A 19,074-nucleotide genomic window follows, 5' to 3' on the forward strand; every position below is an offset into this window, starting at 1 on the left:
AAAAATAATTCTCCCATTTCCCCTCTCGTTCTTCTGACAATTTTTTGAAATCTATGATATCTGGTTAATGACCCTCTTACAAAAGAAACAGTTTCTTCTCATTTGTTCCATCAGAACCACTCGTATTTAGACACATTTATATCCGAATTTCACCAATTGCAAAATATATTTTTTGTTACGGAGCAAGTGTAGATGTTCATTGCTGTTTTACAGTTTGCTCTCAGATTCAAACAATGCCAGCCAGCAGCTCTGGAAAATGCGGACAAGTTGAAGTTTCAGATCCAACCTTTTATCCAAAGTGGAAAAGTGAAAAACTTGATGAGAATTTCAGTAGGATCAAAACTAAAAGGAGGGCGCGGGGGAAGAAAACTCACATCCACAAACTCTCACATGCACACCCACTACAGACCCCTTCGGCACGGTGGCACAGTGGTTAGCACTGCTGCCTCTCAGCACCAGGGACCTGGGTTCAATTCCATCCTTGGGTAACCATCTGCTTGGCGTCTGCACATTCTCCCCGTGTCTGCGTGGGTTTCCTCCGGGTGCTCTGGTTTCCTCCCACAGGCCAAAGATATGCAGATTAGGTGAACTGGCCATGCTAAATTGACCCTTACTATCCAAGGATGTGTAGGTCAGTTGGATTAGTCATGGTAAATGCTCGGGGTTACGAGGATAGGTTGGGGGGGTCATGGGCTCGGGTAAGGTGTTCTGTTGGAGAGCCTGTGGAGACTCGATGGGCCAAATCCCTTGTGCACAGTAGGAATTTTGTGCTGTATCCATTCCTATGCATCATGCACCATCCACATTCACAGTTAGCTGGCACAGACATTATGCTGGATGAGAGGGAACATAACAAAAGGAGGTAAAGACATATTATAGGGGAGACTGTGGTATGATTCAGGATAGGGGTCGGTCTTGGTTAGTTCAGGTGTTCCGCTCCCTGCTGCACGTATAGCACCTTTCATGAACGTGGGATGTGGCAAAACATTCTTACAGCCAATGAAGTATTTTTGAAGTGTAGTCGCTGTTGTGGTGTAGGAAACATGGCAGCCAATTTGTGCACAGCAAGCTCCCACAAACAGCATGTGATAATGATCAGATAGTCTGTTTTGGTGATGGGGATTGAGGGATGAATATTGGCCAAGACACTGGAGAACTCCCTCGCTCCTCTACTCCAAAATAGTGTCATGGGATCATGGATGTCTACACAAGGCGGCAGAAGGTGCCTCGGTGTAAATTCTCATGCGGAAGATGGCATCTCCAACAGTGCAGCACTCCCTCAGTAGTGCACCGGAGTGTAGGCCCTAGTGCTTAAAGGCTGCTGGGGTAGGGTTCGCACCCCTGAGCACCTCACTGAGAGCAGAGCCACGGAGAGGTATGCTCATGACAAAACCATCCACAAACAAAAGGAAAACTGCTAATCTGGTGGATTGAGAAAGCTCCAAAAGTAACAAATAAAACATAAAGAAGGTGATGAGGTGCAAAACGAAAGTATAGGAAAACGATTCTGAGGGCTAACACAGCTAACAGTACAGGTTTTGGAAAATATATTAGACAATGGGAAGGGCAAAAATGTGGATTTGATTTATTGTCACATGTATTAACACACAGTGAAAAGTATTGTTTCCTGCGCGCTATACAGACAAAACATACCGTTCATAGAGAAGGAAAGGAGAGAGTGCAGAATGTAGTGTTACAGACATAGCTAGGGTGTAGAGAATGTAGAAATGTAGGCTCAACTCAGAGGTCAAAGAAGCTTTTGTAGATTGATTGATTACTGGGACGAGAGTGTTGTCATATGAGACGTGATGGTGTAGAATGGGCCTCTCACATTGAAACATATAAAATGGTCAGGGCAGCTGATAGGGTACAAAGAACAAAGAACAAAGAACAAAGAACAATACAGCACAGGAACAGGCCCTTCGGCCCTCCAAGCCCGCGCCGCTCCCCGGTCCAGGATTGAATCCTGAATCCAGGATCCCCGCCCAATTTTCCAGCCTATCTACATACCAATATCCTATCCACCGAGCTGTCCCTCACAGCTACGATGCTTTGTTCATTACAACCTATTAACTTACCCCCACCCCCCCATTCCAGACCATGTGATCTCCAGGGAGAGGCGAAAACCCAGAGTGAAAAACCCCAGGGCCAATATGGGGAAAAAAAATCTGGGAAATTCCTCTCCGACCCCCTGAGGCGATCGAAACGAGTCCAGGAGATCACAATGGCCCAGATCGGAAAATGCTTCCCAACCCTAGTCATTTCCACTTCCACGAACACCATATGAATTCCCTGCCCCCGAGACAGGTTCCCAACTATCCGCAGTCTCACTCTGTACTGGCACCAGCAAGATGATCGTAGAATGAAGCCTTGAAACGAGAAACCAGGAACAATTAGCCCGCGCCGCTCCCTGGTCCAAACTAGACCACTCTTTTGTATCCCTCCATTCCCACTCCGTTCATATAGCTGTCTAGATAAGTCTTAAACGTTCCCAGTGTGTCCGCCTCCACCACCTTGCCCGGCAACACATTCCAGGCCCCCACGACCCTCTGTGTGAAATATGTCCTTCTGATATCTGTGTTAAACCTCCCCCCCTTCACCTTGAACCTATGACCCCTCGTGAACGTCACCACCGACCCGGGGAAAAGCTTCCCACCGTTCACCCTATCTATGCCTTTCATAATTTTATACACCTCTATTAAGTCTCCCCTCATCCTCCGTCTTTCCAAGGAGAACAACCCCAATTTCCCCAATCTCTCCTCATAACCAAGCCCCTCCATACCAGGCAACATCCTGGTAAACCTCCTCTGTACTCTCTCCAAAGCCTCCACGTCCTTCTGGTAGTGTGGCGACCAGAACTGGACGCAGTATTCCAAATGCGGCCGAACCAACGTTCTATACATCTGCAACATCAGACCCCAACTTTTATACTCTATGCCCCGTCCTATAAAGGCAAGCATGCCATATGCCTTCTTCACCACCTTCTCCACCTGTGACGTCACCTTCAAAGATCTGTGGACTTGCACACCCAGGTCCCTCTGCGTCTCTACACCCTTTATGGTTCTTCCATTTATCGTGTAGCTCCTCCCTACATTATTCCCACCAAAATGCATCACTTCGCATTTATCAGGATTGAACTCCATCTGCCATTTCCTTGCCCAAATTTCCAGCCTATCTATATCCTTCTGTAGCCTCTGACAATGTTCCTCACTATCTGCAAGTCCTGCCAGTTTTGTGTCGTCCGCAAACTTACTGATCACCCCAGTTACTCCTTCTTCCAGATCATTTATATAAATCACAAACAGCAGAGGTCCCAATACAGAGCCCTGCGGTACACCACTAGTCACAGGCCTCCAGCCGGAAAAAGACCCTTCCACTACCACCCTCTGTCTTCTATGACCAAGCCAGTTCTCCACCCATCTAGCCACCTCCCCCTTTATCCCATGGGATCCAACCTTTTTCACTAGCCTACCATGAGGGACTTTGTCAAATGCTTTACTAAAGTCCATATAGACAACATCCACGGCCCTTCCTTCGTCAACCATTTTGGTCACTTCTTCAAAAAACACCACCAGGTTCGTGAGGCATGACCTCCCTCTCACAAAACCATGTTGACTATCGTTAATGAGTTTATTCCTTTCTATATGCGCATACATCCTATCTTTAAGAATCTTCTCCAACAACTTCCCCACCACGGACGTCAAGCTCACCGGCCTATAATTACCCGGGTTATCCTTCCTACCCTTCTTAAATAACGGGACCACATTGGCTATCCTCCAATCCTCTGGGACCTCACCTGTGTCCAGTGACGAGACAAAGATTTGCGTCAGAGGCCCAACTATTTCACCTCTCGTCTCCCTGAGCAGCCTTGGATAGATTCCATCAGGCCCTGGGGATTTGTCAGTCTTTATATTCTCTAACAAACCTAACACTTCCTCCTTTGTAATGGAGATTTTCTCCAACGGTTCAACACTCCCCTCCGAGACACTCCCAGTCAACACATCCCTCTCCTTAGTGAATACCGACGCAAAGTATTCATTTAGGATCTCCCCTACCTCTTTGGGCTCCAAGCATAAGTCCCCACTTTTGTCCCTGAGAGGTCCGATTTTTTCCCTTACAACCCTTTTGTTCCTAACGTATGAATAAAATGCCTTGGGATTCTCCTTAATCCTGTCTGCCAAGAACATTTCGTGACCCCTTTTTGCTCTTCTAATTCCCCGTTTGAGTATTTTCCTACTTTCATTATACTCCTCCAGAGCTCCCTCCGTTTTTAGCTGCTTGGACCTAACATACGCCTCTCTTTTCCTTTTGACCAGTCCCTCAATTTCCCTGGTTATCCACGGTTCTCTAATCCTACCCTTCCTATCCTTCTTTTTTACAGGCACATGCTTGTCCTGTAGCCCTAACAACCGTTCCTTAAAAGACTGCCACATACCAGATGTGGATTTACCCTCAAACAGCCTCTCCCAATCAAGAGCTGCCAATTTCTGCCTGATCCCAATAAAGTTAGCCTTCCCCCAATCCAACACCTTACCCTTGGGACACCACTCATCCTTTTCCATCACTATCCTAAAGCTAACAGAATTGTGGTCACTATTTGCCACATGTTCCCCGACCAAAACTTTGAAGACCTGACCGGGCTCATTCCCCAGCACCAGGTCCAGTATAGCCCCCTCTCTAGTTGGGCTGTCCACATATTGTTCCAACGAACCCTCCTGTACACATTTTACAAATGCCTCACCATCCAGAGTCCCTGCCCTCAGCGATTTCCAGTCTATACCAGGGAAATTGAAGTCTCCCACTACAACAACCCTATATTTCCTGCACCTATCCAGTATCTCCTGACATATCCATTCTTCCACTTCCCTTGGGCTGTTGGGGGGCCTGTAGTACACCCCCAACATAGTGAGTGCGCCTTTCCTGTTTCTAAGCTCCACCCAGAGTGACTCGCTACACGACTCCTCCGAATTGTCCTCCCTCTGCACCGCTGTAATATGCTCTCCAACCAATACCGCTACTCCCCCACCTCTTTTGGCCCCTCCTCTGTCTCGCCTAAAACACTTGTACCCTGGAATATTCAGCTGCCAGTCCTGTCCCTCTTTCAACCAAGTCTCCGTCACCGCAACCACATCCAAATTCCTCGTGCGCATTAAGGCCCCAAGTTCGTCTGTTTTACCTGCTACGCTCCTTGCATTGAAGTATAAGCACTCCAGACCCCCAGGCTCAGTGAGGTCGTCCTCCCCCAGAGTGCTCTTCTTCTTTGCCAGCCTTGTCCCAGCCCCAAGCTCGTCCCCAGCCACCACACTTATAGACCTAATAGTTTGATCCCCACCCCCCTGCCATACTAGTTTAAACCCCCCCGAACTGCATTAGCAAAGCTCCCAGCCAGGATATTTGTGCCCTTCCAACTTAGTTGTGACCCCTCCCTCTTGTACAGGTGCCATTCTCTCCTGAAAACCTCCCATTGGTCTATGAAAATAAAGCCCTCCCTCCTGGACCAGTCCTTTAGCCAGGCATTCATTTGAACCAACTCCCTATTCTTATCCTCAGTGGCACGAGGCATTGGGAGCAGCCCAGAGATGGCCACCCTAGTGACCCTACTTTTTAACCTATTTCCCAACTCCCTGAATTGCTCCCTTAGGACCCCCCTACTCTTCCTATCTACGTCATTTCCACCAATGTGTATAATGACATCCGTTTCTTTATCTTCCCCTTTTAAAATGCCTCCTATCCGCTCGGAGACATCCGTGACCCCAGCACCAGGTAGGCAGACTACCATCCTGGAGTCCCGTTCGCCCCCACAGAATCGCCTGTCTGTCCCTCTAACTGATGCATCCCCCACCACTATCGCTCTCCTAACCCCTCTCTTCCCTTTCCGGGCCACAGAGCCTGACTGTGTGCCAGTGACCTGGTCACTGTGTCTTACCCCTGGAGAGGCACACTCCTCCACACTATCTAAAACAACGTACCTGTTTTGGAGTGGGACAACCACAGGTGACCCTTCTTCTAACTGTCCACTCCCCTCCCCTCTCACACCTGTCACCAAGCCCTTCCTATTTTGAGACACCTCTGGAGACCTCCCTTGTACTTTACCCTTCTGCCCTTTACTCCTCCTAACTGTGACCCACGTGTCATTCTCCCGATGCCCCGGTGTAACTAGTTGCCTATAACTGCTGTCAATTTTTCTCCCATTTTCCCTGATTAGGCTAAGGTCAGCGATCTGCAGCTCCAGTTCCCTAACACGGTCTCTCAAGAGCTGCAGTTCCACGCACCTGGCACATATGTGAACCTCTGGGTAGCTCGGTGTTTGCAGAAACTCCCACATCCCACATCGGAAGCACTGAACTGGCCGATCACTCATACCTGCCCTTATCCTTTATAGGGTTGGGTAAAAAATAACTAGCCTTGCCTTGCCCTTTTAGCCCAAGCCCTATGAGCCAAAGCCCTTACAATGCACACTCTGCTCCCCACTCACTCCACTGCCCGCTCCCGACGCTGCCCGCTGTATAGTGCAGACGGCTTTTTATGCTCCCGACGAACCCCCCAAGTAACTGCCTTTTGTACTAAGACTCAACCTCCCAGAATCCCCTTCAGCTGACCTCACTTCCTCAATTCAAAACCCTGAAAAAAGCCCGCGAAATATACTAGGAATACCCTTAAATGAATAAATGAATAATTAAATCACTTCTTAGCTTACTCTCAGCACTCCTGCTAAGACTCTCTCCCCCACTCTCACTCCAGTTAAACAAAGATGCCGAGTGTTTCTTTCCCCTGGCTGAGGAGTCTAGAAGTCTGGATCACGGTCTCCGGATAAGAGGTCGGCCATTTAGGGCTGAGCTGAGGAGCAATTCTTCAAGTAGAAGGCGGTGAATCTTTGGAATTCTCCAACCCAGAGGTGATGGATACTCAGTCATCCAATAGGTTTAAGGCGGAGATGGATAAATATTTAGATACTAAAGGGAATGAAGGTCTGGAGATTGGGTGGGAAAATGAACTCAAAGTCGAAGATCAGCAGGGATTCTATTGTTTTATGTTTAAGTTTATTTATTGTCACAAGTATTAACACTGCAATGAAGTTACTGTGAAAATCCCCTAGTCGCCACACTCTGAGCCTGTTCGGGTACACTGAGGGAGAATTTAGCATGGCCAATATACCTAACCAGCACATCTTGCAGACTGTGGGAGGAAACCCACGCAGACATGGGGAGAACGTGCACACTACACACAGACAGTGACCCAAGCTGGGAATCGAACCCGGGTTCCTGGCGCTGTGAGGCAGCAGTTCTAACCACTGTGCCACCCTGAGTGCCAATCAGAAATTTTAACTGCAGACGATGGGTCTTCCCCGAGAATATGGACTCGCCCGGCGGCAAGTTCCTGATATTGCCCATCCTGAATTGCCCTTGAACTGAGTGTCTCGCGAGGCCATTTCAGAGGGACAGTTGAGAGTCAACCACATTGCTGTGGTTCTGGAGTCACATGCAGGCCAGACCGGGTAAGGACATTAGTGAACCAGATGGGTTTTTGCAATAATTGGCAATGAAGTAAGCAGTGAAAACTCCGCCTCTGGATGATATTGAACCATCAACCTTCAGATTAACAGCTGAAAGCACTAACCAACTGCACCACAGAGACTGATATTGATTGGTACAGCAAACCTGAGGGGCACGTATGGACCACTCCTGCTCCTAATTCTCACAGATCACAAGGTTTAGCCAATATCTGCTGTTGTGTGTGTTGAATTCAGTTCAGCTTTGACTAGTGGAATCAGCAAACATTGAATCTGTTTTACTCGACACCACGACAATTCCTTCCAGCAAAGGATCCTTGCAATACTGGCCATTCACATAAAGTGATTCTAATGATGGATCATAGGCGCAGTATCTGAAATCCAGTATAAATCAAGGATTCAGTTTCCAGGGCTTAAAAGGATGACTTGATTAAAATATTTTTAGATCAAACCATTTGATACTTAAGCCACAAATTGTAATTCATATTGATTTATTTTCATATTATGCATTCTTCCACTTTATCCTAGGAAAGTGTACACTCCTTAGACATTGTCAGAAGTTTTCCAACTATATATATATATTTTTCCCCCAAAGTATTTGGCGGCATTGTGGCACAGTGGTTAGCACTGCTGCCTCAAGAGCTGGCACAGACGCAATGGGCCAAATGGCCTCCTACATGGCTTCTATGTTGTCAGTGCTTCCTCACCTGGTGTTGATCTGGCTACAGCTCAGCCTCGAAGCAGATACTTCCCACTGACATTGCAGAGTTACTGATCTTAGCCCAGTGAAGGACAATTCCCTTCAGCACCAGAGCGATCGGCAAAGTCATGTGAGGAAAGGTCATCCAGGATTCTCAAGTGACATCTGCTGCAAAATGCGTGTGTGCAAGAACCCCTCCCTGCCAGGAGCCTCTACCCCCACCCCCCCCTCCCCCCTCCTCCAGGGATCAGGAACTCATGGCAGGCAGGCTTGTACCCCAACATTTTACCCGTGACGATGTGGAACATTGATGCACTGTTGCCGGGCAAGCCCACATTTTAAAGAGATGGAAGCCTGCAGTGCTCGGACAGCGCAGTGAAGTTAGAGACTGCAGCTCGGATTACAGGAAACCAACAGCAACACCATCGGCCTCCTTACACAGCAGATACCCGGACAATACAGAGTGACAGGGGCATGCTCATCTAGAAATGGAGTTTGTCAATCATTGATCAAATACACACAGACACACACACAGCGAGATTCTCCAGAATAAACCACTCGCACACACACAGACACAGACACACACAGCGAGATTCTCCAGAATAAACCACTCGCGCATGCACACACGCAGTGACCTTTGGCAGAATGAAATTTGTCTCTGCATCGGGAATGTCTTCTGTCAAGTCATCCCAAAAGGGTTTCACGATAGCATTGGAAAGAGATAGGATCAGGCAGGCTAGGAAAGTGTTTCTCTGGAGTAAAGGGAAATACAGTGTCATCAGGGAGGAAATTAGACGGGTAAATTGGAAGGAGGCATTCTTGGGGAAAAGTACCGAAGGAAAGTGGAGGATTTTCAAGGAATGTTTGTCTGGAGCTCTGCATGACAACGTTCCGATGAGACAGGGGGGTGTTGGTAGGGTACGGGAACCGTGGTGCACGAAGGTTGTGATGAACCTGGTGAATAAGAAAAGAGAGGCGTACAGAAGGTTCAGAGAGCTAGGAGGTGTTAAGGATTTAGAGGAGTATACGGGATGTAGGAAGGAGCTTAAGAAGGAAATTAGGAGAGCGAGAAGGGGTCATGAGAAGACCTTGGCGAGTAAGATTAAGGAGAATCCCAAGGCTTTCTACAAATATGTCAAGAGTAAAAGGATGAGATGTGAAGGCATAGGACCCTTAAAAGGTGAAGGGGGAAAAGTTTGTGCGGAACCGTTAGAAATGGCGGAGGTGCTTAATGAATACTTTACCTCGGTATTCACGGTGGAAAGGGATCTGGGTGGTTGTACTGCTGGTTTGCGGTGGACAGAAAGGATCGAGCATGTGGACATAAAGAAAGAGGATGTGTTGGAACTATTGAATGGCATCAAGGTTGGTAAGTCGCCGGGACCGGATGGGATGTACCCCAGGTTACTGTGGGAGGCGAGGGAGGAGATTGCGGAGCCTTTGGCGATGATCTTTGCATCGTCGATGGAGACGGGAGAGGTTCCGGAGGATTGGAGGATTGCAGATGTGGTCCCTTTATTCAAGAAAGGGAACAGGGACAGCCCGGGAAATTACCGACCGGTGAGTCTAACCTCAGTGGTTGGTAAGTTGATGGAGAGGATCCTGAGAGACAGGATTTATGATCATCTAGAGAAGTTTAGTATGATCAAAAGTAGTCAGCACGGCTTTGTCAAGGGCAGGTCGTGCCTTACGAGCCTGGTTGAGTTCTTTGAAAATGTGACCAAACACATTGACGAAGGAAGAGCGGTGGATGTGGTCTATATGGACTTCAGCAAGGTGTTCGATAAGGTCCCCCATGCAAGACTTCTTGAGAAAGTGAGAGGGCATGGGATCCAAGGGGCTGTTGCCTTGTGGATCCAGAACTGGCTTGCCTGCAGAAGGCAGAGAGTGGCTGTGGAGGGGTCTTTCTCTGCATGGAGGTCAGTGACCAGTGGAGTGCCCCAGGGATCTGTTCTGGGACCCTTGCTGTTTGTCATTTTCATAAATGACCTGGATGAGGAAGTGGAGGGATGGGTTGGTAAGTTTGCTGACGACACCAAGGTAGGTGGTGTTGTGGATAGTTTGGAGGGATGTCAGAAGTTGCAGCGAGACATAGATAGAATGCAAGACTGGGCGGAGAAGTGGCAGATGGACTTCAACCCGGATAAGTGTGTAGTGATCCATTTTGGCAGATCCAATGGGATGAAGCAGCAGTATAATATGAAGGGTACCATTCTTAGCAGTGTAGAGGATCAGAAGGACCTTGGGGTCCGGGTCCATAGGACTCTTAAATCGGCCTCGCAGGTGGAGGATGCGGTCAAGAAGGCGTACGGCGTACTAGCCTTCATTAATCGAGGGATTGAGTTTAGGAGTCGGGAGATAATTCTGCAGCTTTATAGGACCCTGGTTAGACCCCACTTGGAGTACTGCGCGCAGTTCTGGTCACCTCATTACAGGAAAGATGTTGAAGCCATTGAAAGGGTGCAGAGGAGATTTACAAGGATGTTGCCTGGATTGGGGGGCATGCCTTATGAGGATAGGTTGAGGGAGCTTGGTCTCTTCTCCCTGGAGAGACGAAGGATGAGAGGTGACCTGATAGAGGTTTACAAGATGTTGAGAGGTCTGGATAGGGTAGACTCTCAGAGGCTATTTCCAAGGGCTGAAATGGTTGCTACGAGAGGACACAGGTTTAAGGTGCTGGGGGGTAGGTACAGAGGAGATGTCAGGGGTAAATTTTTCACTCAGAGGGTGGTGGGTGAGTGGAATCGGCTGACGTCGGTGGTGGTGGAGGCAAACTCGTTGGGGTCTTTTAAGAGACTTCTGGATGAGTACATGGGATTTAATGGGATTGAGGGCTATAGATAGGCCTAGAGGTAGGGATATGATCAGCGCAACTTGTGGGCCGAAGGGCCTGTTTGTGCTGTGGCTTTCTATGTTCTATGTTCTATGTCCCATTTGTACTTTTGAATGCAGTCGCTGTTGTAATGTTTGTGGCATCCAATTAGTGCACAGCAAGCTCCCTCAGTGTGATCAAGACCAGGTTACTTGCCCTTAGGTCAGTAGATGCAAAGACAATTTACTTTCAACTACTTTGCACAGCGGGTACTGAACATTTTTCAAAAATTAATTCTTGGGATGTAGATGTCTTGAAGGCAGCTGGTCTTTATCACCCATTCCTCACTCTCCGGTGGGGAGATGGTGATGAGCCTTGTTCTTGAACCACTGCAGTCCATGTGGTGAGGGGGGCTCCCATCGTGCTGTATGCTACAGTAGTCAAAGATTTTAAGTCAATGGTGATGGAGGAACAGTGAGATGGACCGAGTTAAGATGCTGTGTGACTTGGAGGAGAATGTGCAGATTGTAGTGTTCCCGTGCACCTTGTCCAGAATGGCACAGTGGGTTAGCACTGCTGCCTCACAGCGCCAGGGACCCGGCTTGGGTCACTGTCTGTGCAAAATCTGCACCTTCTCCCCGTGTCTGCGTGGGTTTCCTCCCACAGTCTGAAAGACGTGCTGGTGAGAATCACAGAATTCTCCCTCAGTGTACCCGAACAGGCGCTGGAGTATGGCAACGAGGGGATTTTCACAATAACTTCATTGCAGTGTTAATGCAAGCCTACTTGTGACATTACTAAAGAAAATTTAAAACTTGACTTTTAGGTGGCGGACGGTGGAATTGATTGGTGTGCGTGTGTGGAGAGATATTTGAAGGAATAGCCAATTTTGGATCTTTCATTGTCAGGATCAGTCACAGGAACATGAACCTTTTGAGATCTTTCGATCTGTTGCCAAGACAGACAATTGCTCCTTTAATCCCCCCCAGTTTGCCCAGTCAGTGCTTTAGTCGAGTGTAACACTGCACATGATATTGTACCCAGGCACTGATTGGCTGTTCTAGCAGATTGTTACATTAAGCTCTCTGATTGGTGAAGGTCTTTCATTGTTAGATTTGAGCTTTGTTGCATGGTTTGTCTGTACTATGTTCCTTGTTTCTGAGGTCTTGTTAAAGGGTTCAATTCTGCCCACACTTGTAAAATTAAATCCTCCACAACAACTCATTTGACGAGACATAAAAGTCCATCCTTTAACAGCAAGCAGATCAACAAACAAAAACTCTTCACTGGCAGAACACAATCATTCATTAATTGGACACGGAGAACATTCCACTTCCTAACAAGCTCTGGGGACAGGGGAGGAGTTGGAAATGGAGAGACGTATTGCATGACTGAGCAATGAGGAATATTGGTATTCATGCAGCATCCCTCAACATTACTAATATCATAGAATCCCTACAGTACAGAGGGAGGCCATCAAGTCTGTACCAACCACATCTGACCCAGGCCCTACTCCCGTAACCCTCATTGACCCTGCTAATCCCCCTGACACTAGGGTCAATTTAGCATAGCCAATCCACCTAATCAAATATCGCAAAGAATTACTTTAAGAGTGTCAGGAGGGATTCACAATGTGGACAAATAGTATAGGCCACTTTGCACACAGCAAGATTCCACAGACCACGGCAAAACAAATGACCAGTTCATCTATTATTTTGAGCGTCATGGGGTGGGACTTTTCTGGCCTTGCTCGCCCCGAAACCGGAAGTCATCCCAGAGGTCAACAGACCTTTCCAAGGTCCACCCCTCGCCCGCTCCGATTCCCGTAGCAGGTGGGCCGGTAAAATTCCGGCTGAGGTCTTTAACATGGATCGTCATGGGCCAGAATTCTCCGGTCTTGCACGCCCTGCTACCGCTGCCAGCGAGAACAGAGAATTTGGCACTCAGCCAAATCTCCATTCACTGCAGCGGGACTGGAGAATCCCAGCAGTGGATGAGGTCAGAGAATTCCAATGAAGGACCACACCTATTACTGCACAATAGCCTTAACCTAATGCATCTGCCCACATCTTGCACTGGGGCTTAGCACTTTTCCATTCTGTGACAACAACAGCTTATATTCATTAAGAAACTTTAATGCAGGAAAACATTCCAAAGACACTCCATTGGAGTGTTACCAAACAAACTTTAACACTGATATACCCAAGAGGATATTAGGTTCAGGTACCAAAGCTCAGTCAAAGAAGTGAGTTGTAATGAGGAGAGAGAAGTAGAAAGGCAGAGAGTTTGAGAGAGGAAATCTAAATTGAGGGGCCCAGGCAGCTGAAGGCACAAGCGGAGTGATGGAAATCAGGCCTGTGCAAGAGGCCAGAATTGCTGCAGCGCAGTGATCTTAGAGGATTGGAAGAGTCATCCCTTCAAAACCTCTCTCTCCGGTTGTCACAGTTAGTTTCCATTAGTTTAATTACTACCATTGCGCCAGGATTGGAGGGAGAACTCTAATTCTGTCTGTGTGACGATGACCTGGGAGTGTTTGATGCTGACACTTTTTTTTCCCAAATCAATTAATATGGGTGGCACAATGGTTAGCACTGCTGCCTCACAGTGCCGGGGACCCGGGTTCGATTCCAGCTTTGGGTGACTGTGTGGAGTTTGCACATTCTCCCCGTGTCTGCGTGGGTTTCCTCCGGGTGCTCCGGTTTCCCCCCCACGGTCCAAATGAGTGCAGATTGGGTGGATTGGCCGTGCTAAATTGCCCCTCAGTGTCAGGGAGATTAGCAGGGTAAATACGTGGGGCTACGGGGATAGGGCCTGGTTGGGGGATTGTTGTCGGTGCAGACTCGCTGGGCCGAATGGCCTCTTTCTGCACTGTAGGGATTCCATGATTCAATGAATTCTCTCCCCAGCACTCAGCATTTTGACCTCAAGCAGGAGAATGTTTAAGAAAAACACACCAAAGCAATGGTTATGATAAAGAATGTTTGGATCACACTGCTTACCGTACCATAAAAAACGGATGGCGGGTCATGGAAGAAGGGATAATCTGTGATGAAGAGCAGGTAGGTGCTGTAGGACCAAGAGGCCATGTAGAAAATCAGCTTCCACGCACTCTCCGGCATCTTGGCAGCATCTCTGGGTGGCAGGTCACACCAGTGGGCCAACGGCTAAAAGAGACAGGGAGAGAGAGAGAGAGAGAGAGAAATGGCAATGTCACCACTCCAGGTCAGAAGCAGGTCACTAACTCAAGCACTGGTTACTCTGGGTCACTGCTGCTCCGAGCCCACAATTGTTCCTCAGTGCAGTTCCTGATACAGGATCAGGTCCTCACTAACCAGGTAAATCCGATGTTCCCGCAGCCCAAACAGGAATCCTTTCCATGTGAACCTCAATAGTGAGGTTGCTCCTTGCCCTTGGGAGGCATCACTGACAAACCCAATTCTCTCTTCACTCAAAAACGTGCACAAAAGAGTAGTTATGACACAAAAGGGGGGCCATTCAGCCTATTGGGTCCATGCTGGCTCATTTGTGAGGCCAGGACTTTGACCTAGACGCATGTTTAGCCTGCAGTGCAGTGGCCGAGGCAGCTGTGAGGTCGGGAAACCCGGAAGGACGTGTTTCTAGATCCTGAATCTCCTCAAAATATTTGCCTTCCAGATTCCCACCCACAGAGGGCCTGATTAACACATCCCAAGACAAGGCAGGGAGCCAACGAGAGTGCGGGGGGTGAGGGGGAGGGGGGGGGTGGTTAACTGTTTTTTGGGTTGATGGACGTTACAGAAATAAGGACAGGTGAGGCCTTGGAGGAGTTTGCAAACACAGATGAGAATTTGAAAATTGTGGTGTTGCTTAACTGGGAGCCAATGTAGATCAGTAAGCTCAGGGGTGACAGGTAAGGACAGGAGTCGGTGTAAAGTTAGGACACAGGCAGCAGAGTTTCGGATAATCTCAAGTTTACAGAGACTGGCAAGGATTGTGTTGGAATAATGAAGTCTAGAGGTACCAAAGGGATGGATGAGGACTCCACTGAACAAACTGAGACATGGATGATGAGACGGACGTCTCACATGTCTTAGCTATGGAGCGGATTTTTATTAAATTCATTTATGGGATGTGGGTGTTGTGGTGGGGGGGGGGCGGTATTTATTGCCCATCCCTAAATGCCTTTGAGAAGGTGGTGGTGAGCTGCATCCTTGAACCGCTGCAGTCCACGTGGTGCAGTTAGGGAGGGAATTCCAGAACTTTGACCCAGCGACAGTGAAGGAACAGTGATAGAAATATAGTCGGGATGGTGAGTGACTTGGAGGGGAACCTCCAGATGGTGGTATTCTTTTGTCTTTCTAGATGGTAGAGCTTGTGGGTTTGGAAGGTGCTGCCTAAAGAACCTTGCTGAGTTTCTGCAGTGCATCTTGCAGATGGTAGAACAAAGAACAGTACAGCACAGGAACAGGCCCTTCGGCCCACCAAGTCTGTGCCGACACAGATGCCTCTCTAATCTAATATTTTCTTGCCTCTACATGGTCCATATCCCTCTATTCGCTGCCTATTCATGTATCTATCCAGAAGCCTCTTGAACATTGTTATAGAATCTGCTTCCTCCGGCAGCGCATTCCAGGCATTCACCACCGTGTGTGTGAAAAACTTGCCCCTTCCATCTCTCTTAAACTTCCCCCCGAATAATTGACCCTTTGACCCTGGGAAAAAGACTCTGACTATCCACTCTATCCAAGCCTGTCATAATCTTGTAAACCTCAATCAGGTCCCCCCTCATCCTCCGACGCTCCAATGAAAACAATCCAAGTTTGTTCAACCTTCCTTCATAGTTCATATCCTCCAAACCAGGCAACATCCTGGTAAATCTCTTCTGCACCCTTTCCAATGCATTTATTGGATATAGTATTAGGTAAATGGTTTAATTTTCTTCAAAAATATATAAAAAATGAACCCAGTTACAAAAATGTCACAAATTAAATATTTAAAGAATGCGACAAATGCAGTGGGGAAGTTGAACGGGGCGTGAGGGGGAGTGGGAATAAATGCAGTGTGGCGACAAGGACTGTACACAATACTCCACATGCAGCATAACCAAACTCTTATCCAGCTGCAACATGACTTTCCAATTCCTATACTCAACGCCCCGACCGATGAAGGCCAGCAATGCCACCTGCCTTCTTGACCACCTTGTCCATCTGAGTTGGCACCTTCAGGGAACTGTGGATCTGCACATCTAGATCCCGCTGTATGCTAATATTTCTAAGGGCTCTACCATTTACTGTATACTTTCCTTCCGCAGTTGACCTTCCAAATCGCATCATCAAACCAGTGCACACTGTTTGTTGGTGGTGGAAGTAGTGAAAGTTCGTGGATGGGGCGCCAATCAAGCAGGTTGCTGTTTACTGGATGGTGTCGAGCTTCTTGAGTGTTGCTGGAGCCACAGTCTTCCAGACAAGTGGGGAGTATTCCATCACACTCCTGACTTGTAGATGGTCAAGAGTGAGTTACTCAGTGCAGGATTCCCAGTGTCTGACCTGCAATTGTAGCCACAGTATATATTTGGCTGGTCCAGTTCAGTTTCTGGTCAAAGGTAACTCCCAGGATGTTGATAACGGGCGATTCAGTGATGGTAATACCATTAAATGGCAGGGAGCGATGGTTCGATTCTCTCTAGTCGGGGATGTCATTGGAAGCTTATCTTGGGGTCAAACCAGACACCAAGACTATGAACAGTTTCATTCAGCCTCGGATTTGTTGGGGAGAAGGATGGAGACAGTGACAAGGAGCAAATATAACGGCTTCAGTCGTCCCAATGTTTATGATGGTGTCACTTGAGGGGCAGCATGTAGATGAGAAATGGGAGGGGGGCCTTGGACAGATCCTTGGGGAACACCCACAGCTAACAGGGCAGAAGAAGGAGGCCATTCAGCCCATTGTGCATGTGCCAACTCTTTGAAAGAGCAATCCAATTAATTCCACTCCCTGGCTCCGACCCCAACAGCTGAGATATTATCTCCCCCTCCAAGTGTTGATGTGCGGAGGAGGAGGGCTGGCTTAATCAGTAAAATCCTGACAATTTGATAAGGATATAGTATTGGGTAAATGGTTTAATTTTCTTTAAAAATATATAAAAAATGAACCCAGTTACAAAAATGTCACAAATTAAATATTTAAAGAATGCAACAAATGCAGTGGGGAAGTTGAATGGGGCGTGAGGAGGAGTGAGAATAAATTAAATTCTTATTGAGCTGATGAGGATGCAGTACTCCCACACAGAAGCTCAGCAGAAACTGGAGAATTTTCACTGCACGCTGCTTCTCTGGAGGGTACGGAGACCAGAGGAACATAGAACATAGAACATAGAACATTACAGCGCAGAACAGGCCCTTCGGCCCACGATGTTGCACCGACCAGTTAAAAAAAATAAAAAAAAAACTGTGACCCTCCAACCTAAACCAATTTCTTTTCGTCCATGAACCTATCTACGGATCTCTTAAACGCCCCCAAACTAGGCGCATTTACTACTGATGCTGGCAGGGCATTCCAATCCCTCACCACCCTCTGGGTAAAGAACCTACCCCTGACATCGGTTCTATAACTACCCCCCCTCAGAGGAGGTACCGTTTCAAGGGTGACCGGACTATTCACCACCAGCCCTCTCCCAAACCTTACCCACACCCTCCAGACACCCATTCTTTGAGTTTGAGCCTCGGCAGTTAAATGTTACGCGCACTATTCGACTGTGGGAGCATCACGACAGAGTCCCGATTCCCACGTCTCCAGAAGCAGACGTTCCGGCAGCAGGCTGTCACTGGATCAGGAGTGGGAATCCTGGTTCTTTAAAGGCACTGAGGGTACTTGAAGTTTCTCCATCACTATCCTGATTGAGGTCAGCAAATTTAGCACAATCCTGCATTCCAGCTCGGTGCTGGGCCCGGTCCAGGTGCACAAAAACACCAGACGCAACATCTAGGTTTTGTCCTCATTTTGGAAAAGTAATCAGATAAATCATATCCAAATTTTACCCGAGGACACAATTATTCAGCACATGTTACAGCAGTGGGTCCATTTCTATGGACAGCTCATCACCCTCACTTTTCTCTTTCCCAGTCCCCAGATCTCCACCCACCCAACGCTTTATCTTAATGGGTGTCTGCTGTGCCTCGGGAGGTAGCATTTTGCCTCAGAGTCAGAGGGTTAAGAGTTCAGGTCTCCCTTCAGAGATTTGAAGATAAAGAAAACTCAAGGCTGGCACTCCAGCGCAGTACTGAGGGAGGGCCGCACTGCTGTAGGTGCCACCTTTCAGATGCAACATTGAACCAAAAGTCCTGTGTGCCCTCTCAGGTGGACACAAAAGATTTGATTACATTGGACAGAATTTAATGTCGAGTAGTTGAGGCGAATATGTGTGTGTGTGTGTGTGTGTGTGTGTGGGGGGGGGCAGGATTTAATCTGGCTGGAGGGCGGTGGGTGGGGATCTGGCTGCCTTCCCACTTCCACCACAATCAAGTCTGTGGTGGAAGGATCCACGGATGGCCTACCCGCCCTGTTGCCAGTTGAGACCCTTTAAGTGGACCATCAATGCCCATTTAAGAGCCTCATTTTGCCACCACTGGTAGAAACCCAGGACAAGAAGCTGGCTTGTATGACTAGTAATCCAGGCTAGTGCTCCGGAGACACGGGTTCAAAACCCACCACGGCAGCCGGAGGAATTTAAATTCAATTCATAAAATCTGGAACATGAAGCTGATCTGAATGATGATGACTAAGACAGGATTATTGCAAAAACCCAGCCGGGTCACTGATGTCCTTTAGGGAAGGAAATCTGCCGTCCTTACCTGGTCTGGCCTACATGTGACTCCAGATCCACAGCAATGTGGGAGACTCTTAACTACTCTGCCAAAATGGCCGAGCAAGCCATAGAATCCTTGCAGAAGGAGGCCATTCAGCCCATCGAGTCCCACCCAGGCCCTATCCCCATAATCCCATGTATTTACCCTAGCTAGTCCCCCTGACACTAAGGGGCAATTTAGCACGGCCAATCCACCCAACCCGCACATT

General features: G+C 48.0%; 1 protein-coding gene across 1 annotated transcript in view; it reads right to left on the minus strand.

The window, feature by feature from the left end:
• Nucleotides 1-19,074, minus strand: part of cers1 (ceramide synthase 1) — a 60,482-nt gene that overhangs the window by 20,943 nt on the left and 20,465 nt on the right. The window contains exon 2 of the mRNA XM_078198658.1: nucleotides 14,027-14,186. Within this exon, the coding sequence (XP_078054784.1) occupies nucleotides 14,027-14,186 (160 nt within the window). The remainder of the gene's footprint in view (nucleotides 1-14,026; nucleotides 14,187-19,074) is intronic.

This window comes from Mustelus asterias, chromosome 26 (genome assembly GCF_964213995.1).
Source record: "Mustelus asterias chromosome 26, sMusAst1.hap1.1, whole genome shotgun sequence".
NCBI classification, from domain to species: Eukaryota; Metazoa; Chordata; class Chondrichthyes; order Carcharhiniformes; family Triakidae; genus Mustelus; species Mustelus asterias.